A 26,071-nucleotide genomic window follows, 5' to 3' on the forward strand; every position below is an offset into this window, starting at 1 on the left:
CTTATTTTATAACCATAGATAAACAAAGTAATTTACAATGTTGTTGTAAGTTTCACGCCTTTTGGCAGCACTTACTGCCCCTCCCATAGCCCATTAGCTACCCAGGAAAGAGCTAGGCAGAAGTCACAGGTCAAGCTTAATTATGCTGAGGGGTGTGCCCTCTAAGCTGGGACCTGTCTGTGGTTTTGCCAGCAGGTCACTTCGAGGCTTAACCCTATAACTGCTTCCTATAGTTTATCAGATCTCAGGATGTCCAATAAGCAATTGGATTCCTGAGTCTGAAGCTTAAGGCAGAGGTTGAGAGCAACAAGAGACATGTGGGGATCTTCACCACTTATGGATGACATTTAAAATCGTTAGACAGCCTGGCTGGTGCTGGTCAGTAGTTGAGCATGGACAGGAGGTCATGCTTGGATTCCCTGTCAGGGCAGGAGCTGGGGTTGCAGGCTGAATGCCCAGTAGGGGACATGCAAGAGGCAGCCATCAATGTTTGTTTCATTGATGTTTCTATTTCTCCCTCTCCTCCCCCTCGCTGAAATAAATAAAAATAAATAAAAATTTAAGAATATAAAAAAATAAAGACATGAGGTAATAGATTCACATAAAGAAGAGTGTCCATGCCGAAACCAGTTTGGCTCAGTGGATAGAGCGTCGGCCTGCAGACTGAAAGGTCCCAGGTCTGATTCCAGTCAAGGGCACATCCCCAATTGGGGATGTGTAGGAGGCAGCTGATAGATGTTTCTCGCTCATCCATGGTTCTAACTTTCTATCCTTCTCCCTTCCTTTCTGTAAAAAAAAAAAAAAAAAAAAAAAAAATCAATATTTTTTTTAAAGAAGAGTGTCCCGCCGAAACCGGTTTGGCTCAGTGGTAGAGCCTTGGTCTGTGGACTGAAAGGTCCCAGGTTCGATTCCGGTCAAGGGCATGTACATTGGTTGTAGGCACATCCCCGGTAGAGGGTGTGCAAGAGGCAGCTGGTCGATGTTTCTCTCTCATCGACATTTCTAGCTCTCTATCTCTCTCCCTTCCTCTCTGTAAAAAATCAATAAAATATGTTTTAAAAGTGTCCAATAATGGGCCCCAAAATATTTCAACATCTAGACTTCAGGAGGAGGCACCAGGAAGAGGGGAAAGGGGCAGCCATGGAGATGGAAAGGAAACCAGGACAGCAGTGTCCCGAAAGAAAGCAAAGGCAAGAGGGGGTGACCATTTGTATCACAGGCTGCTAGGAGAGAGAAGGGAAAGGACTGAGAACTGACCCTGATCTGTTGACCCTTAGCAAGGGCGACTTCAGGCCACGGTGGAGACAAAGGCATGACCTAGTGGCTTAAGGAGAGAATGGGAGCGGACAGGGCTGACAGGCACGTGCTGCCACACCTGCTAAGTGGTAGTGTTAGAAGTGAACCCAAAGCTTGGTTGTGAGTGTATATAGGCCAGAATGTACGTTTTGCAGTCTGCCTGCCAATTCATTGTATGTGCATGCTATTGTATACTACAGCTAGGAAAGCTTTTCCCAAAACGCTCCACAGCACCATGGGAGCTGGACACCTCAACACCAGATCGACAAGTCCTCCGGAGACACTGCGCCTTTCGGTCCCTCACGCAGACGTAGGGGGCTGGTCGGAAGTAGCAACCACTTAAAAAGAGAAGAAGCTGCGTCCAGGCCTTCCTACTCGTCAGGAAGTAGTGATGCGACGTCAGGGATCCCCAGCATGGCTGCCCAGACCTTCAAAAACGCTCTGCTGAGGATCCCGCCCGTCCAGCACTCCCCGCCGCCGCGGACACGCCCCTCCGCCGCGGGCACGCCCTTCCGCCGCGGGCACGCCCCCTCCGCCGCGGGCACGCCCCTCCGCCGCGGGCACGCCCCCTCCGCCGCGGGCACGCCCCTCCGCCCCGGGCACGCCCCTCCGCCGCGGGCACGCCCCCAAGATGACTCTAAGTCGCGTTACGTGAACCGCCCGGGGGCGGGGACAGTGTGGAGGTGCGGCCCAATTCCTAGACCCACGCTACCGGAAGCGGAAATAGCACCCGGCGCCGCCAGAGTAACCGTGCCTGCCGCCGCGATGCCGAAAGGTCCCAAGCAGCAGCCGCCGGAGCCCGAGTGGGTCGGGGACGGAGAGAGCACGAGCGCCGCAGGTGAGGCTCGTGGCCGGGGCGCGGAGGGGACAGGGAGGGTCGGCTTTAGAGGGTCGCGGCCGCGCCGGCCCCGCGGGCTCCTGCGCATGCGTGCACGGGCGGAGCCTTTGCCGGCCGCGGCGGGCCGGGTGGAGGCGAAGGGAAAGGTGACACGTGTGGCGCACGAGCTTCAGAGCGCCTGGGAGAGACGGGAGGCGCCTGGAGCCGGGAGAGGGGCGGCAGTGAGAGCGCGCACCCCCTGCTCTCCGCCCAGAAAGAGAGGAGCCCGCCCGGCCTCTCGGAGCCAGCACCCCACCTCCTCCTCCAGCGGGCGGCTCCTTCTTGGCTCTTTCTTCTTTAAAAAAGGAAGGCCCTCAGGACCTGGTGCTGGCCCAGGGTCTCCGGAAGAGGGCGGGCTGTAAAACGAGGCCGAACTCCACGTGACACACCTCAAGTTAAACCCAGCCTCTGACGTCAGCCAGCATTCCTCTTACAAAGCCTCGTCTGGCCGGTTGGCTTTTTAAGATCACACTTTTTAAAAGCTCTTCCGTGCTTGAAAGCTGCCCTGAGGAGGCGGGTGCCAGCTGGCAGGTCCCGGGGCTGCCTGCCCGGCTCTCAGTCCCGGCTCTCAGCAGCCAGGGTGCCCAGTTCACTTTGAGTTTCAGGTAAACGATATCATTTTTAGTAGACGTATATTCCACGAAATGGAGAGGTTTTTGGAATTCTGATCTGGGGCCCAAATCCCCAGAGGTTCTGATTTCATGGGTGTGGGGGTGGTCCAGGCTTCTGGAAGGTGTAAAATACCCCAGGTGACTGAATTGCCTGGGTGGCCTGTGTGGGTTTTGGTTTTGGTTTTTGCTAAACCCAGGTAGGGACCAGCAGCACGTAGAGCAGGGGTCGCCAACCTTTCCGACCTCGCGGACCACCGGTTGGCGACCGCTGCCCTAGGGGGGCTTCTGCAGGGACGCCCGCTGTGCATGACACTGGCCTGTCCTTGCCTCAGCTCAAAGCCAGACAGAGCTCGCCGAGCCGGCACATGAGTTTTATCCACAGAAGCTAATGGAACGGAGGCCCCACTCTGTGGGAAGGTATAAGAAATAAAGTTGTAGTAAAAAAAAAAAAAAAAGAATAATAATTTTGGCACGGCCAGAGTTCGACAAGACGTTTTCTTTTAAATGTGTTAGATTCTCGCCGAATTGTACGAGGGGCATTTCTTTAGCGTGACCTGACTTCTGACCTATTAAGAACACAGCTCGAGAACCTTCCCAAGCCCTTGGACCTGACAGGGTGGTTCTCAGCCGGGGAGATTTAAAAATTCTCTTGACGGGCTGACAGCACCCTCCCCCCTTTCCACGTTGGGGTTTCACTGCCCCCGGGGTGGCCAGGCTTCCAGACGCTGGAGGTGCTCCCAGGTTTGCTGATGTGCAGCCGGGGCTGGGCCTGGCAGCCAGGCAGGAAGTGGCCCTCGGGCTTGCTAACCCAGGTGCTGGGTACCAGGGCGGGCTGCTGGGCGGCTGGTGGGTTTTCCTGAGGTGATTTCGGATGGCAAGGAGTTAGCAGATCCCTTGACCCCAGGATGCCAGGCCAGATGCCTTCAGGAACTGGCGAATCCAGCCCTTCTCACCAGCCTGAGGGTTAGCAGTCGTGATGGGCAGGTGTGCCCGCAGTCAGTGGGCAGAGGCAGTCAGTGGGCGGCGGCAGTGGGGAAGGAGGAGCAGCAGCAGCACGGAGTGGCCTCAGAAACAGTGGGTTTTTCCTCGGGTGGGTCAGGGATGCCCCATCTCCTCCCCTGTGAGTAGCCAATCCGACACCAGCCCACAGTCAGGAGGCCCCAGGTGCCATTGCACCGGGAGTCTGCTCGCTGGCCCCTCCGGAGGGCCGTGTGGGCTTTGGTTACCCTGAGGGCTCCTGGGCCTGTGCATCGGAGAAATGAGCCCTCTTTGTGCTCTGCAGGCGGGGGAGAGGGGCTAATCTTAGACGTGATTGGAACGGGAAGTTTTTGGATGGTCACCAGACGAGGAAATGACTGTTGTCCCGGCAGATCTGCAGCCACTCTTTTAAAGGCCCGAGGAGGGTGTTAGATTGAGGAGAGGCCATTCCACTCTCACCTCCCAGCCTTCCTTCCTCTGTGACCAGGCAGCCCCCAGGGCTGACATCCAGGCGGGGAGATGGGGGGCATGCCTGCTGCGTGCGGGGCTCAGGCTAGGGGCCATGGCCTCCCCGCCGCCCTGAGCAGGTCCCTCCCTTCCCGGACCCGGGCACCTCTGGGTCCTGCCCTCCTGCTCTGTGTGTGCATGAGCGGGCGGGAGCAGGCGGCCAGCACCATGGCTGCTCCCCAGGAAAAATAGACTACCTCCTAGAAAGTTGTTTCTGAAAGCGTAAACCCTGGTGGAGCTTGATGGCCATGACTTTGTTGTTCTGACCTTGTGCTTCTCTTCCCATTGGGACTGTAACCGGAGGATGCCTGCCCCAAGCCCCCCAGGAGGGGTGGCTGGGAGTGACACCCGGTCCCCCTGCAGGACCTGAGTGCTCTTGTCCCAGGACCCCGAGCCCGGGACCCGCTGTTGCGTGCTGCCCAGGCTGCCTTTTTCCACGTGGTTTGGCGTCATCGTCCTTGTGCCTTTTTCTGCCCTGTCACCCTGTGCGGGGCTCCCCACTGCCCCCTTTTCTTTCTTTTTTTTTTTTTTTTTAATAAATTTTTATTGTTCATATTATTACAAGTGTTCCTTTCCCCCCCCTTCCCACCCCACCCTCTGCCCTTTCCCCCCTCCCCATTGTCCTCATCCATAGGTGCACAGTTTATATGTTCAGTCTCTTCCCACATTCCCCTCTCCCCTTTTCCCCAAGAATCATCAGTTCACTCCCCTTCCATACCTCTGATTCTACAATATTATATTCAACAGTTAATATTGTTCATCAGATTTTTTTTTTTTAATTTCCTTGGTTTTTTGATTCACTTGTTGATAGTTACGTATTTGTTGTTCATAATTTTTATCTTTATTTACTTTCTCTTCTGAAAGAACCCCCTTCAGCAATTCATATAATTCTGGTTTGGTGGTGATGAACTCCTTTAGCTTTTTTTTATTAGTAAAGCTCTTTATCTGACCTTCGATTCTGAGTGATAGCTTTGCTGGGTAGAGTATTTTTGGCTGTAGGTTCTTGCTATTCATCACCTTGAATATTTCTTGCCATTCCCGTCTGGCCTGCATGGTTTCTGTTGAGAAATCAGCTGACAATCGTATAGGTGCTCCTTTATAGGTAACCACCTGCTTAGCTCTTGCTGCTTTTAATATTCTCTCTTTGTCCTTTGCTCTTGGAATCTTAATTATGATTTGTCTTGGTGTGGTCCTCTTTGGATTCCTCTTATTTGGAGTTCTGTGTGCTTCCTGGACTTGTAAGTCCAATTCTTTCCCCAGGTGGGGGAAGTTTTCTATCACTATTTCTTTCAGTATGTTTTCGATATCTTGCTCTCTCTCATCTTCTGGGACCCCCATGATTCTGATGTTGGATCGTTTGAAGTTGTCCCAGAGGTTTCTTACATTATCTTCAATTTTCTGGATTCTCTTGCCTTCTAGCTTCTGCAGAGGAGTGTCTTCTGGCTCTTTATGTTCCAAATCTTTGACTTGATTCTTGCGATCTTCTATTCTGTTTTTAGGACTCTGTAGAATATTTTTTATTTCAGACAATGTATTCTTTATTTCTTGTTGATCCCTTAGCATTTCTTGTTGATCCCTTTTCATATCCTCATAGGTCTCATTTATTTTATCGGCCTTTTCTAGGAGTCTCTTGAAAAACCCTATAAGTGTGGTTTTGAACTCTATATCCAGTCGCTTTTTGTCCTCCATTTCTTTCGTTTGTGATCTATTTGGTTTAGGCATTTTCGCAGGCAGCTTTCCTGATGGGGCGGGGTTTCAGGGTGGAGCCTACAGCCTTGGCTTCCGTCAGCCCCGCCCTATGCGACTCCTGAGACTCAGGGTCCTTCAGTACTTGTTGCAAGCGCCTCTGAGAGAAAGGTGCCCTCGATTTTCGCCTGCTACCAAACAGTGTAAGCTCTCCCGCAATGGGCCCGAAACTGGGGTTCAGTTCAGTTGGAAGTGGAGTTGGAGGTGGCGTTCAGAGCAGTCTGGAGCCTGTCTCCTTCCCGCCAGGGCAGTCCTACGGCACAGCCGGCCGGCCCTTCTGTGTGCGCGCCTCTGGGACCTCCTTTCGCTGCTTCCCCGAGTACCGCCTTACAGCCCAGCTCCCTCTGGATGAGCCTGGGTCCCCAGGGTCTGGCCTAGAACGGGGGTTCAGAGCAGTCGGGGGCCCAGCACAGTCCGAGTGTTTATCTCCTTCCCGCTAGGGAACGCCCGCCAGGCACTCGGCCTCCCTCCTCTCGGGCTCCGTCCTCTCCGCACGCGCCGCGTGTCGCCGTACCTTGGGCTTTTACAGCTCCTCCGCGCTTCCTTCTGGTTTTCTCCTTGCTTCTCGTTGTAGAATTTCCAGTCAGTTGACTTTCCTGTGGTTCTGGGTAATGTCCATTTTATATTTTAGTTGTATTTTATTGAAATTGTTGCGTGCGGCTGCGGCTAGGTGCCTACCCGAGCAGCCATCTTGGATTCTCCCCCCACTGCCCCCTTTTCTACGCCCTCCCGTCCCCGGCCCTTCCCGAGCTGTAAACGTGTACATGGTGCTGCACACGTGTCCGCGTGCCTCGCCACGTCCGGCCCGCTTTCCCGGGTCCCAGCGCGCAGACTTTTCCACTCCGGTCTGAAGCTTGGGGGTCCCTCGTCTAGCCTGCAGCAGAAAGGGTGGCTTTGTGGAACCTCTCCGGTGTCGGTGTCAGTGTCCGTGTCAATGTTTATAGACGGTAGAGCACCGCCCAGTCTGGGGCCCATCCGAGAGGCCCCGCCCCCGCTGCCCTGGTGTCCAGAACGGCTGCGGACATGTGGGCAGAGGAAGAGGCTTCTCGCTGCCCCACCTGCCGGTAACAGCTGCCAAGCTCTCCCTCATCTGCTGACGGTGCTCAGCCCCGGGTGCCACTGGTGCCATTAAATCCCCCACTGCTGTGGGGACCGAGGCCACACCGGGCGTGGCTGCAGAGGCCCTCGCAGCCTGCTGGCTCCCTTCATCCCAGCTCTCAGCTGGGTCTCCTCGGGGAGGGGCTGGGGAAGGGGGTTCCACTGGAATAAGCTGCACGTGTGGCCTCAGGTCCAAGGGGTTGTGGATGGCTTCGACTCGGGTCCCACTTGAGTCTTTTTTTTTCTTCTTTTTTTTAAATATATTTTATTGATATTTTACAGAGAGGAGGAAGGGAGAGAGATAGAGAGCTAGAAACAGCGATGAGAAACATCGACCAGCTGCCTCCTGCACACCCCCTACTGGGGATGTGACCGCAACCAATGTACATGCCCTTGACCGGAATCGAACCTGGGACCTTTCAGTCCGCAGACAGATGCTCCACCACTGAGCCAAACCGGTTTCGGCCCACCTGAGTCTTTAGCCCCAGGAGCCTCCATCTGGAAGCCGGCTTAGCTCTCAGCCCTCGGGCTCAGGGGAGACCTCCGCCTCCAGGCCCCAGGGGAGGAGAGTGGGGTGAGGCCCCAAGGCTGTGAGCCAAAAAGAAACAGGCTCTCAGAGGCAGGCCCCTCGGCAACTTGTGTACAGACCGAGGTGTAAATAAACAGTTTGCTTTTCTTGCAAAAAAAAAAAATATAATAATAATAATTAAAAAAAAATATATATATATATATGTATGTATTTTATTGATTTTTTTACAGAGAGGAAGGGAGAGGGATAGAGAGTCAGAAACATCAATGAGAAACATCGATCAGCCGCCTCCTGCACACCCCCCACCGGGGACGTGTTCGCAACCAAGGCACATGCCCTTGACCGTAATAGAACCCGGGACCCTTCAGTTCGCAGGTGGAAGCTCTATCCACTGAGCCAAACTGGTTTAGGGCCTGACCAATGTGTTTCAGTGATTAGAGCATCAGCCTGTCAATAGAAAGGTCGTGGGTTCGATTCCCAACCAGATTGGGGCACCTGTGGGAGGCAACCAGCCAATGTCTGCTTCTCTCTCCCCCTCCCTACCTCCTCTCCACTTTTAAAAAATCAATGGGAAAACATTCTTGGATGAGGATTAACAACAACAAAAAAGACAAGCTAGTGAGGCCTGTGGGCAGGGTGGGAGGGAGGGAAAGGATGGAGATATCTAATGCTACCAACGATAAAAATATTAATAATTTTTAAAAAGAAGCAAGCCTTGCTTTGAAGGGGCACCCAGCCCAGTGGAGGGGACAGAGCGGTAGTCATTCCGTGGCCGGCAGTGTTTTATGAGGAGCTTGGGAACGCTGCAGAGCTGGGGAGGGGAGAAGAGGCAGCTACTCGGACAGGCATGGAGTGTTAGCAAACGCCCCAGGGTGTGTGAGCTAAGTTCCATTCTTTTTAAAAAAATATATTCTATTGGTTGTTGACAGAGAGGAAGGGAGAGGGATAGAGAGTTAGAAACATTGATGAGAGAAACATCGATCAGCTGCCTCTTGCGCACCCCCTAATGGGGATGTGCCTGCAACCAAGGTATATATGCCTTTGACCAGAATCGAACCGGGGACCTTTCAGTCCGCAGGCTGATGCTCTATCCACTGAGCCAAACTGGTTTCAGCTAAGTTCCATTCTTAGAGGATCAGTCCAAGTTTGTCAGGGGAAGATTATTCCAAGCAAAGGAAGCTGTGTGCCAAGTTGGAAAGATGTGGACACAGATAATGAAAGGCTTTGTACACTTATGAGTTTAATCCTAAAGCATTAAGACCTATGGAGGTGCATAAGGGAAGATACAGTTAGTTCACCCCCACAATACTGAGCAGTGGCGAACAGCTTGAACAGGTAGCGAGCAGAGGCAGGGAGACTTGCAGCGTCTCTCCATGACCCAGATGAGACATAGCAAGAGTGGGGCCCCTGTTCCCAGGCCTTTGCTGCCACTCCCACTGCCTGTGTGTGAAGACTAACCAGCGATCACGGAAACGGCATTGGCCAGAACTGGATTCTGGTGATGGAAGAGAGAGGAATTAGGGCTGACACTAGCTTAAGGAACCCAGCGTGCAATAGAGTATTAATTAAAAGTAGTATGTGTTGCCGAAACCGGTTTGGCTCAGTGGTAGAGCGTCGGTCTGCGGACTGGAAGGTCCCAGGTTCGATGATTCTCTCTCATGGATGTTTCTAACTCTATCCCTCTCTCTTCCTCTCTGTAAAAAAACAATAAAATATATATATTTTTTAAAAAGTAGTATGTGCTATAGGGTGGGGAGTGGTACGAGGTAAGTTTTTAATCCTGAATTGGAACTTTCTGTGGAATTTCTAAGAGGAAATGGCAGGGGAGAGCCTGTTGAACGGCTGTAGAGAGAGATCTATACTAAAAGGAAAGTTGCGACGTGGCAGGTTTGGCTCAGTGGATAGAGCGTCGGCCTTCGGACTCAAGGGTCCCGTCCAGGACCTGTCCCTTGGTTGCGGGCACATGCCCGGAGTGGGTGTGCAGGAGGCAGCCAATGGATGTTTGTTTCTCACCGATGTTTCTAGCTCTATCCCTCTCCCTCCCTCTCTGTAGAAAATCAATAACATATTTTAAAAATAAGTAAAAGGGAAGATACAGTTGAGTATGGTTGAAGTGTTGGATATGAATGCAGATTGAAGCAAAAGGGGGCAGGAGATGAAGATCCAAAATAATCTCAACAATGAAGGGAAATAGAGAAAGGAGGCAGGGAGAGAACTGAGAGGCAAACCAGGAGCAAGAAGGGTTCCTGTCGTTAAATGAGGAGGGGAGAGAAGTAAAAGGTACGTAGCATGGAATGTTGCAGAGAAGTCGAGCAAATCCAGACTAAAAATGTACTTTTTAGGCTGAACAGTTAAGGAGACAGCAGCAACTTTGTCAAAAGTATCATTAGGAGGAGAATCCAAGATGGCTGCTCGGGTAGGCAACTAGCCGCAGCCGCACACAACAATTTTAATAAAATACAACTAAAATATAAAATGGACATTACCCAGAACTACAGGAAAGTCGACTGACTGGAAATCCTACAACAAGAAGCAAGGAGAAAACCAGAAGGAAGCACGGAGGAGCTGTAAAAGCCTAAGGTACGGAGACACGCGGCGCACGCGAAGAGGACGGAGCCGGAGAGGAGGGAGGCCGAGTGCCTGGCGGGCGTTCCCTAGCGGAAAGGGAACACTCCGACTGTGCTGGGCCCCCAACTGCTCTGAACCCCAGTTCTGGGCCAGACCCCGGGGACTCAGGCTCAGCCATAGGGAGCTGGGCTGTAAGTCGGAACCCCGGGGTAGCGGAGAAAGGAGGTCCCGGAGGCGCGCACACTGCCCCCAGAGAAGGGACGGTCGGCTGTGCCGCGGGATTGCCCTGACGGGAAGGAGACTGGGGCTCCAGACTGCTGTGAACGCCACCTCCAACTCCACTTCCAACTGAACTGAACCCCAATACCGGGCTCATTGTGGGAGAGCATAGACTGTTTGGCAGCAGGCGAAAATCGAGGGCACCTTTCTCTCAGAGGCGCCGGCAGCGAGCACTGAAGGACCCGCATAGGGCGGGGCTGACGGAAGCCAAAGCTGCAGGCTCCACCCTGAAACCCCGTCCCATCTGTAACTGCGAAATGCGACAACAAAATAGATCACAAACGAAAGAAATGGAGAACAAAAAGCGTCTGGATATAGAGTTCAAATCTACGCTTATAAGGTTTTTCAAGAATTTCCTAGAAAAGATGGATAAGGCCTATGAGGATATGAAAAGAGATCAACTAGAATTAATAAGGAGTCAACAAGAAATGATAAGGGATCAACAAGAAATAAAGAATACATTGTCTGAAATAAAAAATATTCTACAGAGTCCTAAAAACAGAAGGGAAGATCGCAAGAATCAAGTCAAAGATTTGGAACATAAAGAGCCAGAAGACACTCCTCCACAGAAGCTAGAAGGCAAGAGAATCCAGAAAATTGAAGATAATGTAAGAAACCTCTGGGACAACTTCAAGCGAACCAACATCAGAATTATGGGGGTTCCAGAAGATGAGAGAGAGCAAGATATCGAAAACATACTGAAAGAAATAGTGACAGAAAACTTCCCCCACCTGGTGAAAGAATTTGACTTACAAGTCCAGGAAGCGCACAGAACTCCAAACAAAAGGAATCCAAAGAGGACCACACCGAGACACATCATTATTAAAATTCCAAGAGCAAAAGATAAAGAGAGAATATTAAAAGAAGCAAGAGCAAAGAAGGTAGTAACTTATAAAGGAGCACCTATACGATTGTCAGCTGACTTCTCAACAGAAACCATGCAGGCCAGAAGGGAATGGCAAGAAATATTCAAGGTGATGAATAGCAAGAACCTACAGCCAAAAATAAGCTACCCAGCAAAGCTATCATTCAGAATCGAAGGCCAGATAAAGAGCTTCACTAATAAAAAAAAGCTAAAGGAGTTCATCACCACCAAACCAGAATTATATGAATTGCTGAAGGGGGTTCTTTCAGAAGAGAAAGTAAACAAAGATAAAAATTATGAACAACAAATACGTAATTATCAACAAGTGAATCTAAAAACCAAGGAAATTAAAAAAATCTGATGAACAATATTAACTGTTGAATATAATAGAATCAGAGGTATGGAAGGGGAGTGAACTGACGATTCTTGGGGAAAAGGGGAGAGGGGGGCGTGGGAAGAGACTGAACATAAACTGTGCACCTATGGATGAGGACAATGGGGAGAGGGGAAAGGGCAGAGGGTGGGGTGGCAACCTGGTGGAGGAGAGCAATGGTGGGGGGGGGGGGAGGAACATTTGTAATAATATGAAAAATAAAAACTTATTAAAAAAAAAACAAACAAAAAAAAAAAACATCTTGTGACCATAAGCCTCCCAGTGCTAAAACAGTCTTTGAAACTAATACATCATTACAATTATTAGTAACAAAATAAACATATATTAAAAAAAAAAAAAAAAAAAAAAAAAAGTATCATTAGGAGGTGATTTCCAAAGCGGATTGTAGGATGTCTGAAAAGGAGTAGGAGACAAGGAGGTGGTATGGACTGTGCTTTTCAGAAGACAGGATAGAAAACCGTGACTGAAGGAGAATTGTAAGGTTAAGTAAAGCTTTATTGGTGAAGCTAGGAGCAGTTTGAGTGATATGTAAGGGGGAGGAGATAACAGCTTTAGCCACCCTCAGCCTTATCTTGTTCCTTGGTGTGTTTGCTTTCTCACCATTGATCTTGTGCAAGGCTTTCCTCCCTGTAGCCAGGAGGGTCAGAGTGGTGTTTACAAGAGATTTAAAAGGAGAGGTGGGACTGTTGGGTTAGTCCTTGGGGAGAAAATAGCATCTGGGCTTTGTCATTCCTAGATACTAGCAGGATGAGCTGATCATGTCTTTTCTTCTTCTGTACCTCAATGGATCCTCCATAATATTTTTAGGATTAGATTCCTTGGAATCCTCTGTAATAAAAGCCTAATATGCTAAGTGTCCAGTCGTCTGTTCAACCAATCAAAGTGTAACATGCTAATGATATGTTAAAGGCTATCAAAGTGTAACATGCTAATGATATGTTAAGGCTACTCTACCGCTTGCTATGATGTGCACTGACCGCCAGGGGGCAGATGCTCCAGTTGGTAGGATAGCTTGCTGCTGGGGTCTGGCCCATTGGGACTGAGCGAGATGGGCCGGACACGCCCTGGAGTCCTCCTGAGGCCTCCCCAGCTGGACAACCTCCCATTTCCCTCCCCAGCTTTGATTGTGCACCAGTGGCCTGGCCTGCGCCCTCTTGAAATCCGGGACCCCTCAGGGGATGTCAGAGAGCCAGTTTCGGTAGGAGAGCTGGTTTTGGCCTGGTCTCTCAGGCCAGGTTGAGGGACCCCACGAATTCGTGTACCGGGCCTCTCGTAGCATACGAAGCCTTTCATTATTTCTCCTGCACATCTTTGCCACTCTGTCACACTAGTCACCCAGTGCAGAGACTAAATTGTGAAACGTGTTCTGGATGGAGGGCTTCAGCATGCCTGGGGCTAAATCAAGGAGCCAGGAGAAGCCACCGTCTAGGACATTGGTAGGGAAACAGCTATAGCAGAGAGGGTGGGGTGGGGCCTTTTAGTCGGAAGGGATTGGCCTCATCAGTCATCAGTTTGGGACGTAGTAGATGCACATTAAAATTTCCCTAGTAGATAGAGAGGAAAAAGACAAAATATAATTTCCCTAGATAAACGATGGCTGTGGGTTACATGGAATTCTGGTCTGAGCAGTACTTACTGTGATAGCAGAAAGCCATTAGTTTTTTTGTTTGTTGTTGGTGGCTTTTATTTCTTAAAGCTAAGTGATTACAGGAGTGCTTTTGGATTGGATGGCATGGTTTGGAGGGAATGTGATGGCAGACAGACCTAGACGTGAAGAGAAGTCTCAAAGCTGCTGGTTGCCTTCCAGTCTGATGGTAGACGTAGTTCACTGCCTTCAGGGGAACTGGATAGACCGAATGGAAGACTGGAATTCGTTCAGTCAGAAAACTCCTACCGACTTCCCCTCTGCGCCCGGAGAGCCGCGGGCGGCTGCGATGGCAGCCTGTGCCCCGTGTGACCGGTGCGATGTGGGCTGAGCGCTGAGCGAGCAGAGACGTGGGGTGTGGACCCGGTGTCCATGTCCTCCAGAGCCCTCTGCGGCTGTGGTTTCACAGACACCGTGTCCCAGCAGAATGCATAGCTCTTGGCTCTGCCTCGGGTTGCAGGACCTCAAGTTAATGAGTGGTGCTGGTCGCCCAGTTTTGCTAGCTACAAATACTGGAGTCATTCAAACTGCTCTGTCTCCATTCCCATCTCAACCTTCACTCTCGGAATTCTGCTTTCTCCCTCCCGACTGCTGCCTAGACCAGCCACCTCTGTCTGTCGTGTGCGACAGTGCACATGTGTAAAGAATGACAATTGAAGGAGAAAAAACAGTAAAAACGGGTCAGGGCCATTTGAGGTCTTTGCAGGGGAGATCAGGCTGCTTCGAATTTGCAGGGGAACATTCACAATGTCTGCTTCGCCTTCTAGACAGAGTGGTGAAGAAAGGGAAGAAGGACAAGAAGAACAAGAAGACGGTGAGGAAATGAGGGTTGAGGGTGAACTTGATCCAGGGTTTCTATGTGAAGGAATTGGAAGGTCTGGGGAGGAAGCAGGCGTGGATGGGAGGGAGGGCTTGGCCATCTGGGCCCTGCTGACCTGTACCTGAACTCTTGCCAGTTCTTTGAAGAGCTGGCGGTAGAAGATAAACAGGCTGGGGAAGAAGAGAAAGCGCGCAAGGAGAAGGAGCAGCAGCAGCAGCAGCAGCAGCAGGTACAAGTGTTGAGCCCGCCAGGCCTTGCCACCACGTGGTGCAGCTGAGAGGAGCGCTCTGAGGCAGAGGGGCAAGGGGGACCTGCGCCTCCAACTCAGTCTCTGCTTTTAGCAGCAGAAAAAGAAGCGAGACACCCGGAAAGGCCGGAGGAAGAAGGATGTGGATGATGATGGCGAGGAGAAGGAACTCCTGGAGCGCCTGCAGAAGCTCTCGGTGCCCGCCAGTGACGACGAGGGAGACGGTAATGGTGGGGGAGGGCGCCTCATTCCTCCATCCAGGAGTCCTCATTCTCTTCCTGCCTCATCTTACTGCTCTGTCATTTCAGTTCCTGCGCTGAAATCCCGAGGAGGGAAGAAAGCCAAGGTAAGCCATCTCTCGGTAAAAGGCCTCCTGTGTGCAGTCCTGATCATCCAGTGACTTCTCCTGCCCTTTCTTTCCCCAGGGAGGCAACGCGTTTGCAGCCCTGATTCAGGATCAGAGTGATGAGGAGGAGGAGGAAGAAAAGCAGCCTCCTAAGCCTGCCAAGCCGGAGAAGAACCGCATCAATAAGGTGACAGCGATGGCCTGTGAGGGGCGCCCACCAGGAGCGCCTCTGGCCGTGGTGTGCCAATCGCTGGTGCGAGTTCCTGCTCCCGGGCTGGCTCCTCTAGTCTGTCTTGCTTAAACTATCGAAATCAGCTTTTTAGAATACTTTTTATAGCTTGGAAATCTAGTGGTTCTATTGCTTTCAAAGTCAAGATCTAAAACAAAGGCCATCAAGTCTTTGCTCTTCCACTTGGAGTGTCCCGTGTGCATGCCTTTCAGAGGGCCTGACCCCCTCGGCCCGCGGCCGCCTGTGCAGCCTTTGCTCTTTGTCCTCCGTCTTCCCCGACGCCCCTCCAGCCCCTCCGTCCCTCCCGGGTTTGCCCTCGAGGATCCTCCAGCGCTGCCACCCTGTAGCTCACGCTCTCGCTCCCTCTTTGCTCTCTGGTCTCACGGTGGAGGCGAGGGTGGTCCTGGTCTCACTTCTCCCTAGTCCCACTCAGCGCAGTGAACTCCTCATCCTAGACCCGGAGGAAGGCTTGTTAACAAATTAGCGTGTGTGTGTGTGTGTGTGTGTGTGTGTCTCATGTCCTCCCCAGGCTGTGTCTGAGGAACAGCCAGGACTCAAGGGCACCAGGGGGCAGGAAGAGGAGTCAGCAGGGAAAGCCAAGGTGAGCGAGGGAGGCGCAGGGGAGGGGCTGGTCTCAGAGCGTGAGCATTTCCTCAGCCTGCTCTCTGTTACCCTCAGAGCAAGTTTTCCGCTCTGGACAACGAAGGAGAAGAGGACGGAGAAGATCGAACAAAAAAGGAGCCGTCCAAGCAAGGGAAGGAGAAGGCCAAGAGGGCAGAGCAGGTGTGTGTCCGGTGGAGGCTCCGGGGTCTGGGAGCTGTTCTTCGCCCCACGGAGTGGGCAGACTTCTGTAAAGGAGTGGGCTTTATAGGCCACCTGCATCTCTGATGTATATTCTTCTTCCTTTCTTTTTTACTTTATTTTTTAAATTTTTGTTTCTTCTTTTAGAATAGAGAAAAGGGTCATAACCCACTGTGGCAGGTACCAGCTCCCTAATGAGTGTGAGGAAAGGTGGCAGGCAACCTGCTCCATCTGGGTAGGAGCTGGCAGCCTCGGTTTCTGATCTGGGCACCCCAGGGGCACCTGCTGCCTCCCACTGAGCCAAGACCAGCAGGTTTTCCGAGAACTCGAGCACACCAGGACACAGCTGTCAGGATGGGACTCTGGCCTCGGTTCCTCCTTTTTTTTAAAAAAAAACAACAACTCTTTGAACATGTAAAAACCATTCTTTTTTTAAAAATTACGTTTTTACTGATTTTCAGAGTGACAGGAAGGGAGAGAGAAACATTGACCAGCCCCCTGCACAGTTGCCACCAGGATCGAGCCCTCAAGCTGGGCATGTGCCTGACTGGGAATCGAACCGGTGACCTGGTTTGTAGGTTGATGCTCAACCAGTGAGCCACACCACTCTGGCCAAACCATTCTTAACTCGGGGCCATAGAAAAACAGGCCATGGGCTGCAGCCCCTGACCCAGAGGGAGACCTGGCGTTGGACTCGGGCGTCTGTGTGTGGCCTGGAGTACGTCTTCCTCCTCCTCGTCCTCAGTTACTCGTCCGCGGGGCCCCCTGCAGTCCGTGGGCCCAGTGCTGCCCGTCCTGGCGTGCTGCACCCGCAGCGCCTTGGCAGGGCTTCCAGACCTCTGCAGGTCCCGGTGTGCACTGCAGTGACACCTGGTGCATGGTGCTGGCAGCTCTGGGTGCAGGAGCGTCCCCCTCGGTGGCAGACGGACGAGGGAGATGCGGTGGGTGCAGAGGAGGAGCTGGCGGGGATGGCGCAGGGCCTGGTCTCACACTCCCTGGTTCTCAGGGCTCAGAGGAGGAAGGGGAGGAGGACGAAGGGGAGCCGAAGGCCGATGATCCCTATGCCCACCTTAGCAAAAAAGAGAAGAAAAAGCTGAAGAAGCAGGTAAGTGCTTGGATTCCGAGTGGGTAAAGGAGGAAAATTGGGTGTTTTAAGCTCAGCTCGAGGACCCGGGAGCGTGGGGACAGGGAGGGGAGCGTGGTGGGCCGCCTCGGCGGGACCAGCAGGTGAGCCGGTGCCATGGCGGCCGCGGTGACGGCGGCGGTCTCCGCAGATGGAGTACGAGCGCCAGGTGGCCTCGCTGAAGGCAGCCCACGCCGCCGAGAACGACTTCTCCGTGTCCCAGGCGGAGGTGTCCTCCCGCCAGGCCATGCTGGAGAACGCGTCCGACATCAAGGTGAGCGCCTCCCTGTGGGCAGGGCCGGCACCTGAGTCCTCCATCTTGAGCAAGAGGGCCTGCCTGGGAGGGAAGGGGGTGGGGCAGGCTGGGCGCTGGCAGGGCGGGGACGGGGAGGGCCTGGAGGAGGAGGGCTGTGCAGGAGGCCCCCTTCCAGGGGTCCCCTGCAGGGAGAGGCTGTGCCACTGTCCTCCCATCCCTTCCCTCCGCACCGCTCCCCTGGTGGCCGCAGCTGGAGAAGTTCAGCATCTCCGCCCACGGCAAGGAGCTGTTCGTCAACGCGGACCTGTACATCGTGGCCGGCCGCCGCTACGGGCTGGTGGGGCCCAACGGGTGAGGCGGGGGCTGGGACGGGGCGAGGCCGGAGGAAGAGAGAACTTTCTCGGTGCGGCCGGTCCTGATACTCTCGTTCCCAGCAAGGGCAAGACCACCCTCCTCAAGCACATCGCGAACCGCGCCCTGAGCATCCCCCCCAACATCGACGTGCTGCTGTGTGAGCAGGGTGAGCCGGGCCGGCGCCGGGCCGCTGTGACGGGGCTGGAAGGGAAGCTCAGCGGGCGGAGTGCGGGCGCGTAGAGCTGGGCAGGGGCAGGCCGACCAGACATGGCACTGAAGGGCCCCGGGTGGCTGACTGCCCTCCCGCCCCCAGAGGTGGTAGCGGACGACACGCCGGCGGTACAGGCTGTTCTTCGCGCCGACACCAAGCGATTGAAGCTGCTGGAGGAGGAGCGGCAGCTGCAGGGGCAGCTGGAGCAGGGCGACGACACGGCGGCCGAGCGGCTGGAGAAGGTAAAGGACTCGCAGGCTCACCGGCTGGGCCCCTGGGTTCCTGTGACCGCGGCCTGTGACCTCCTCTCCCTCTCCCAGGTGTACGAGGAGCTGCGGGCTACCGGCGCGGCAGCCGCAGAGGCCAAAGCCCGGCGGATCCTGGCCGGTCTGGGCTTCGATCCTGAAATGCAGAATCGGCCCACACAGAAGTTCTCGGGAGGCTGGCGCATGCGTGTCTCCCTGGCCAGGTGGGGCTGCCCCCCCCACCGCCCGCCTCAAACCGCCCGCCCTCTCCCTTCCTCCGCCCTGCCGAGGCTCTCCCGTCCTGGGCGTTGTCGGCCCAGGCTCCTCCTCCTCTCCCGGGCCGTGGCTGATGCCCTCTGCACAGGGGCTCCGCTGAGGAGAGCCTGGGAGGGTGTTCCGGGTCTCGGGCTCCGCCTCCTGGGGCTGCTCGGTCCTGTGAACAGGTCTCCCCGCTGACCCTGCCCGGACCGCCCGCCCTCCCCAGAGCGCTGTTCATGGAGCCCACGCTGCTGCTGCTGGACGAGCCCACCAACCACCTGGACCTCAATGCCGTCATCTGGCTCAACAAGTGCGTCCCTCGCCCTGGCCTTCGGCCTGGCCCCAGCACTGCCGTGCACCGCTGCCTCCAGCGCCCCCGCCGGCCCTCCCTCTCCGTCCTCTCCTGTCTGCTGCCCAGTGAGCCCTGACGTGACCATTGTGACCTTTCCACACTCTGCTCTAAAACCCAGCTACCTGCAGGGCTGGCGCAAGACGCTGCTCATCGTCTCCCACGACCAGGGCTTCCTGGATGACGTCTGCACCGACATCATCCACCTCGACGCCCAGCGGCTCCACTACTACAGGGGCAACTACAGTGAGTGGGCCCGTCCACGCACCCCACCCCACCCCGCCCTCAGTCCTGACTGCCCTCGGCTGCTGGGAGAGGGGCACTCACTGGTGTGCATCCTCTCCCGCCCAGTGACCTTCAAGAAGATGTACCAGCAGAAGCAGAAGGAGCTGCTGAAGCAGTATGAGAAGCAGGAGAAGAAGCTGAAGGAGCTGAAGGCGGGCGGCAAGTCCACCAAGCAGGCGGTGAGGCGGGGTCGGTCTCCTGAGCTGGGCTCTTCAGGAGAGGAGGCAGAGCCGCTCGACACCAGCCTGCCTTTCGGGGGCCACTGTGCAGTGAGTGTTCCACCCTCCCCCTTTCTCCGCAGGAAAAGCAAACGAAGGAAGCCTTGACTCGGAAGCAGCAGAAATGCCGACGGAAAAACCAGGATGAGGAGTCGCAGGAGGCCCCTGAGCTCCTGAAGCGCCCCAAGGAGTACACTGTGCGCTTCACGTTCCCGAACCCCCCGCCGCTCAGCCCTCCTGTGCTGGGCCTGCACGGTGAGCCCAGGCCCGCAGCGGGGCGGAACGAGCCGGGACACGGGGCGCTGGAGGGGAGCGGGGAGAGATGGAGCCGCCTCCTCTCCTGCCTCAGGTGTGACGTTTGGCTACGAGGGGCAGAAACCACTCTTCAAGAACCTGGATTTTGGCATCGACATGGACTCAAGAAGTGAGTTGGTGTTGGGTGGCCAGAGGAGGCAGGCGGGGCCGCAGGGAGCGTGTGGGGCCTCTCTGACCACCTGCCTTGCTCCCGGCAGTCTGCATCGTGGGCCCTAACGGTGTGGGGAAGAGCACCCTGCTCCTGCTGCTGACGGGCAAGCTGACGCCGGTGGGTGCTGTGGCGCCGCAGGGGGCGGTGGGGGCACTGAGGGGAACGGCTCCCAAGGCTGGCCTGGGGGGCTGGGGGCAGAGGGAACACAGCTGCAGGGGCTCCTGTCCCTGTGGGCTGCAGGGGGCGGAGAGCCAGGAGGGTGGGGGCTTGCAGGAAACACGTGACGTGCAGAATGGCGTGGATGGCACAAGTCAAGTCTAGAGAAGAATTTTGGTAGACAGCTTTCTCCTTTTTACCTTTGCAAATGTGCACCACCTTTATGCTTTGTTCTTGTTTTTTTTAATGATAAGGTTTTCTAGGGAGGCGCTGTTGACACCAGATGTCATTTTTTAAAGAAAACATATTTTATTGATTTTTTACAGAGAGGAAGGAAGAATAGAGAGCTAGAAACGTCATGAGAGAGAAACATCAACCAGCTGCCTCCTGCACACCCCCTACCGGATTCCTTGACTGGAATTGAACCTGGGACCGTTGAGTCTGCAGGCTGACGCTCTATCCACTGAGCTAAACCGGTTTCAGCTGTTTTTTTTTTTTTTTTTTAACATAAGTGAACTATCACATGAATTGTTTTAAGCCAGCTCATTTATTTATTTATATTTTAAAGAACAGCTTATTGCCTAGCTGGTTTGGCTCAATGGATAGAGGATTGGCCTGCAGAGTGAGGGGTCCCAGGTTTCATTCCAGGCAAGGGCATGTGCCCAGGTTGCAGGCTCAATCCCTAGTAGGGGACATACAGGTAGCAGCTGATCAGTGATTCTCTTTCATCGTTGATGTTTGTGTGTTTTTTTTAAAATATATTTATAATCTTTTATTATCTGTTTCTATAAAAGCCTAAGCAATTTTACCTGACCAGTCGACTAGTTACTGTGACATACACTGGCCGCCAGGGGGCAGACTCTCAATGAGGAGCTGCCCCCTGGTGGTCAGTGTGCTCCTATGGCCCCTCCCCCCAGCCCGCCATTCTCATGTAGCCCCATTTCCCTGGGCTCCAATTGGGGGGAGGGGAGACGGCTCAGGCCAACCTCCCGCCATCCCTCCCTGGGCAGCTGGCCTCCCAATAGGCATTGATAGCTGACCAGGCCGAGGGACCCCCACCCATGCATGAATCTGTGCGCTGGGCCTCTAGTTCTTAATATATTTGTATTGATTTCGAGAGGAAGGAAGAGGGAGGGAGAGAGAGAAATGTCAATGACGACAAAGAATCACTGTTTGGCTGCCTCCCGCACAGGTCCTACTGGGGGTCAAGCCTGCAACCCAGGCATGCGCCCTTGGCCGGAATCAAACCTGGGACCAGAGGCTGACACACTGTCCACTGAGCCAAATGAGCTAGGGCCCATCATTGATGTTTCTACCGCTCTCCTCACTTCCTCTCTGAAATCAATAGGAATATATATACACTTTTAAAAATGATAGCTCATTGGTTTTTAGAGAGAGGAAGAGAGAGAGAAAAGAGACATCAATGTGAGAGCACACCTAGGGGCTGCCTCCTGCATGTCCCCCACTCCCAATCAATCCTTCAGCCTGGCATGGCTGTGACCGGGAGTCAGACGGGCCACCTCCCGCAGGCTGAGCCACACAGCGGCTTGCCAGATAATACACACCGAGAGCGTTTCCTGGCTCGTGATGGCAGTGCCCAGCCCGCTGTGCCTGGACCAGAGGGTAGGCCTCCTCAGCCTCCCAGCCGCAGGACGGGTTTGGCGCAGGCAGGCTGTCCAGTTCTCGCTGAGGGCCGGTGCTGTGCCTCTGAGTGTAGTTTTCCCCAACGTATTGCCCTTGGGACCTGGCACTGTGCTGCCCTGTGGGACTTCGCATGTCCTTCCTCCAGGAGAGTGTTGGAAGGGCCCTCTCCCCTCGGGTCTCCCCTTCCCCCCCTCTGACCTGTCCTTCCCTCTCTGACCTGTCCTTCCCTCTCTGACCTGTCCTTCCCTCTCTGACCTGTCCTTCCCTCTCTCTGACCTGTCCTTCCCCCTCTGACCTGTCCTTCCCTCTCTGACCTGTCCTTCCCTCTCTGACCTGTCCTTCCCCCTCTGACCTGTCCTTCCCCCTCTGACCTGTCCTTCCCCCTCTGACCTGTCCTTCCCCCTCTGACCTGTCCTTCCCTCTCTGACCTGTCCTTCCCTCTCTCTGACCTGTCCTTCCCCCTCTGACCTGTCCTTCCCCCTCTGACCTGTCCTTCCCCCTCTGACCTGTCCTTCCCTCTCTGACCTGTCCTTCCCTCTCTGACCTGTCCTTCCCCCTCTGACCTGTCCTTCCCCCTCTGACCTGTCCTTCCCCCTCTCTGACCTGTCCTTCCCCCTCTGACCTGTCCTTCCCCCTCTGACCTGTCCTTCCCTCTCTGACCTGTCCTTCCCTCTCTCTGACCTGTCCTTCCCTCTCTGACCTGTCCTTCCCCCTCTGACCTGTCCTTCCCTCTCTGACCTGTCCTTCCCCCTCTGACCTGTCCTTCCCCCTCTCTGACCTGTCCTTCCCCCTCTGACCTGTCCTTCCCTCTCTGACCTGTCCTTCCCTCTCTGACCTGTCCTTCCCTCTCTGACCTGTCCTTCCCTCTCTGACCTGTCCTTCCCCCTCTGACCTGTCCTTCCCCCTCTGACCTGTCCTTCCCTCTCTGACCTGTCCTTCCCTCTCTGACCTGTCCTTCCCTCTCTGACCTGTCCTTCCCTCTCTGACCTGTCCTTCCCCCTCTGACCTGTCCTTCCCCCTCTGACCTGTCCTTCCCCCTCTGACCTGTCCTTCCCCCTCTGACCTGTCCTTCCCTCTCTGACCTGTCCTTCCCTCTCTGACCTGTCCTTCCCTCTCTGACCTGTCCTTCCCTCTCTGACCTGTCCTTCCCTCTCTGACCTGTCCTTCCCCCTCTGACCTGTCCTTCCCTCTCTGACCTGTCCTTCCCCCTCTGACCTGTCCTTCCCTCTCTGACCTGTCCTTCCCCCTCTGACCTGTCCTTCCCTCTCTGACCTGTCCTTCCCTCTCTGACCTGTCCTTCCCCCTCTGACCTGTCCTTCCCCCTCTGACCTGTCCTTCCCTCTCTGACCTGTCCTTCCCCCTCTGACCTGTCCTTCCCCCTCTCTGACCTGTCCTTCCCTCTCTGACCTGTCCTTCCCCCTCTGACCTGTCCTTCCCCCTCTGACCTGTCCTTCCCTCTCTGACCTGTCCTTCCCCCTCTGACCTGTCCTTCCCTCTCTGACCTGTCCTTCCCCCCCTCTGACCTGTCCTTCCCTCTCTGACCTGTCCTTCCCTCTCTGACCTGTCCTTCCCCCTCTGACCTGTCCTTCCCCCTCTGACCTGTCCTTCCCTCTCTGACCTGTCCTTCCCTCTCTGACCTGTCCTTCCCTCTCTGACCTGTCCTTCCCTCTCTGACCTGTCCTTCCCTCTCTGACCTGTCCTTCCCTCTCTGACCTGTCCTTCCCCCTCTGACCTGTCCTTCCCCCTCTGACCTGTCCTTCCCTCTCTGACCTGTCCTTCCCTCTCTGACCTGTCCTTCCCTCTCTGACCTGTCCTTCCCTCTCTGACCTGTCCTTCCCTCTCTGACCTGTCCTTCCCCCTCTGACCTGTCCTTCCCCCTCTGACCTGTCCTTCCCTCTCTGACCTGTCCTTCCCTCTCTGACCTGTCCTTCCCTCTCTGACCTGTCCTTCCCTCTCTGACCTGTCCTTCCCCCTCTGACCTGTCCTTCCCCCTCTGACCTGTCCTTCCCTCTCTGACCTGTCCTTCCCTCTCTGACCTGTCCTTCCCTCTCTGACCTGTCCTTCCCCCTCTGACCTGTCCTTCCCCCTCTGACCTGTCCTTCCCTCTCTGACCTGTCCTTCCCCCTCTGACCTGTCCTTCCCTCTCTGACCTGTCCTTCCCCCTCTGACCTGTCCTTCCCCCTCTCTGACCTGTCCTTCCCCCTCTGACCTGTCCTTCCCCCTCTGACCTGTCCTTCCCCCTCTCTGACCTGTCCTTCCCCCTCTGACCTGTCCTTCCCCCTCTGACCTGTCCTTCCCCCTCTGACCTGTCCTTCCCTCTCTCTGACCTGTCCTTCCCCCTCTGACCTGTCCTTCCCTCTCTGACCTGGGGCCCGGAGAAGGGGCTCGGGCCACCCCTGGGAGGGACGAGGCCGCGGAGCTGTGGCCGGCCCGGCCTGAGTGCGGTGCGATGTCACCGGGGAGGACAGCCTGGCCCTGGCCCCGGCTCCTGTTTGCCTCCCCTTCAGAGGGTCAGGCTGCGGCCTGTCACGCTCTCCCCTCCATCTCACCCCTCGCTCTTTCCTTGCAGACTCGGGGGGAAATGAGAAAGAACCACCGGCTGGTAAGCGGTCTTGGGGAATTGGGGAATGAGAGTCCGATAGAGGAAGCAGGGCCTTCCCTGACCCCTTCCCTCTCTTTTGGGGCAGAAAATTGGCTTCTTCAACCAGCAGTATGCAGAGCAGCTGCACATGGAGGAGACGCCCACGGAGTACCTGCAGCAGGCCTTCAACCTGCCCTACCAGGATGCCCGCAAGTGCCTGGGCCGCTTCGGCCTGGAGAGCCATGCGCACACCATCCAGATCTGCAAACTCTCCGGTATGCCGCGCGCTGGGGCCTCCCCGGCACCGGCCCAGGCTGTCGGTGACCGTGGGGAGGGGCCGGGGCCGGGGCCGGGGCCGGCGGCTTCAGCTCACGTCCACTCGGCCTGCAGGCGGGGGGCGCTCAGAGGCGTGACGGTGTCCTTTCCCTGCCGTAGGCGGGCAGAAGGCCCGAGTGGTGTTTGCAGAGCTGGCCTGTCGGGAGCCTGACGTCCTCATCTTGGTGAGTGAGCGGGATGTGGGGGGCGTGCTGAGGGGGGGCACACCGCCGCTCATGTGGGAACGCCTCCCCAGGACGAGCCCACCAACAACCTGGACATCGAGTCCATCGACGCTCTGGGGGAGGCCATCAACGAGTACAAGGGAGGTGAGTCCCCGCGCCTTCCCGGCGGCTCCCCCGCCCGCCCGCCCGCCCGCCCGCCCCTGACTGCCGCTCCCCCGCCCGCCCGCCCCCCCCCCCCGACTGCCGCTCCCCCGCCCGCCCGCCCCCCCCCCCCGACTGCCGCTCCCCCGCCCGCCCCCCCCCCCGCCCGCCCGCCCCTGACTGCCGCTCCCCCGCCCCCCCGCCCGCCCCTGACTGCCGCTCCCCCTCCAGCCGTGATCGTTGTCAGCCACGATGCCCGGCTCATCACCGAGACGGGCTGCCAGCTGTGGGTGGTGGAGGAGCAGAGTGTCGGCCAGATCGACGGCGACTTCGAGGACTACAAGCGGGAGGTGCTGGAGGCCCTGGGGGAAGTCATGATCAACCGCCCCCGAGAGTGACCTCCTCCCCCCGGGGGCCCGCAGGCCACGGCCGCGCCGGAGAGACTGGCCCGCGCGCTTCGGCCGGCCGAGGGCCTGCGCCCGCACCTGCGCCCGCAGAGGCCGTGACCCTGTTACCGTGGTCGTCCGGCCAGACGGCTGTGCCCGAGGCCCCTCCGTCCTCGCCACCTCTGCCCACCTGAGGGGCCAGGGCCTGGGCGGAGCGGCTGCTTTTCTGTGGATCCACGCTGTGGCCACTCTGCGGGGAGGGGGTGTCCCTGTGCCCCGAGGAATAAAGGAGGCGCTGCTGCCGTTCGCAGGGGAGGCACTGCCACTGTGCGTCTTGCTTTGCTGTTTGTTTCCCAGCAGCAGTTAGAGTCCTTGCTTCCCACCAGGGCGAAGGCTCCTGCAGCCTCACTGCCCGGGGTGGTGCTGCCCCGGGTGGTGCTGGCTGGTAAGGAGCTCCCTCCTCCCCCCCCAGACGCTCAGACCTCACTGCCCAAGGCCCCCGAGAGGGAGCGTGCAGGCCCGCGGGGGCAGGGAGACGGGAGGAAGCGAGCACACGAGGTGGCCGGGTGCCGGCAGGTGGCTCCTGGTTCGGCTGTTGCTCGCTCCTAGAAGGAAGGCTGTCCAGAGCGTGGTTATTGGAGGGTCACTTGGAGTGACCTTGAGGAAGAAGAAGGGTTTGCATAAGGAGGGAACAGCCCTTTTTGGAACCTAGGGGCAAGGCATAGCTCAGGCTTGGAAGGAAGAAAACCAAAGCGGAGTTAATGAGAGAAAGGGGCTAGAATGGCTTCTCCTGTGTTAGAGTGGAGAGGTAGGCGGGGGAGGTAAAATGCAAATGCAGTGGTGGGTGTGGTTTTAAGTGGTGAGAGAATCACTGATTGGCCACCTACCAAACGCCCCCCCCCCTGGGGGTGGGGGTCAGGCCTGCAACCTAGGTATGTGCCCTAACTGGGAACTAAACTGTGACTGGTTCAACCGCTGAGCCACATCCACCAGGTCATTTGAAGTGTTTGATCACCGATTTCAGATGTTCCAAAATAACTAATGGACAAGAGCATAAATTTT

General features: G+C 55.7%; 1 protein-coding gene and 1 long non-coding RNA gene across 4 annotated transcripts; both read left to right on the forward strand.

Annotated features, from left to right (window-relative positions):
- The first annotated feature begins 1,977 nt into the window (after positions 1–1,977).
- On the forward strand, positions 1,978–25,324 carry ABCF1 (ATP binding cassette subfamily F member 1). Of its 3 annotated transcripts, none has more exons than XM_084890971.1 (25): positions 1,978–2,134; positions 14,161–14,207; positions 14,350–14,448; positions 14,570–14,684; positions 14,769–14,806; positions 14,886–14,993; positions 15,565–15,636; positions 15,714–15,818; positions 16,843–16,941; positions 17,111–17,233; positions 17,466–17,566; positions 17,650–17,735; positions 17,883–18,022; positions 18,101–18,249; positions 18,510–18,593; positions 18,754–18,878; positions 18,984–19,096; positions 19,219–19,390; positions 19,485–19,559; positions 19,648–19,718; positions 23,971–24,003; positions 24,089–24,257; positions 24,418–24,482; positions 24,554–24,626; positions 24,855–25,324. In XM_084890971.1, the coding sequence occupies exons 1-25, from the start codon at positions 2,062–2,064 to the stop codon at positions 25,019–25,021; spliced, it is 2,502 nt and encodes an 833-aa protein (XP_084747097.1). In that variant the 5' UTR covers positions 1,978–2,061; the 3' UTR covers positions 25,022–25,324. The 3 variants fall into 3 exon arrangements, with proteins under 3 accessions (XP_084747097.1, XP_084747095.1, XP_084747096.1); XM_084890969.1 differs by having other exon boundaries at positions 14,350–14,442; positions 14,558–14,684; XM_084890970.1 differs by having other exon boundaries at positions 14,350–14,442; positions 14,561–14,684.
- Positions 19,844–20,504, forward strand: LOC311626109. The gene is made up of 2 exons (XR_014795641.1): positions 19,844–19,898; positions 20,123–20,504. It is a non-coding gene; the product is annotated as an uncharacterized lncRNA (long non-coding RNA).
- Positions 25,325–26,071: the final 747 nt, after the last annotated feature.

The sequence above is a fragment of the Pipistrellus hanaki genome (assembly GCF_964339955.1).
Source record: "Pipistrellus hanaki genome assembly, chromosome: 7".
In the NCBI taxonomy this organism is placed as follows: Eukaryota; Metazoa; Chordata; class Mammalia; order Chiroptera; family Vespertilionidae; genus Pipistrellus; species Pipistrellus hanaki.

Coding starts and splice junctions, on each gene's coding strand:
- ABCF1 (XM_084890969.1), top strand. CDS start 2,062: ATGCCGAAAGGTCCCAAGCAGCAGCCGCCGGAGCCCGAGTGGGTCGGG. Junction 15,637..15,713: donor AGTCAGCAGGGAAAGCCAAG/GTGAGCGAGGGA, acceptor TGTTACCCTCAG/AGCAAGTTTTCCGCTCTGGA. Junction 19,560..19,647: donor CATCGACATGGACTCAAGAA/GTGAGTTGGTGT, acceptor TGCTCCCGGCAG/TCTGCATCGTGGGCCCTAAC.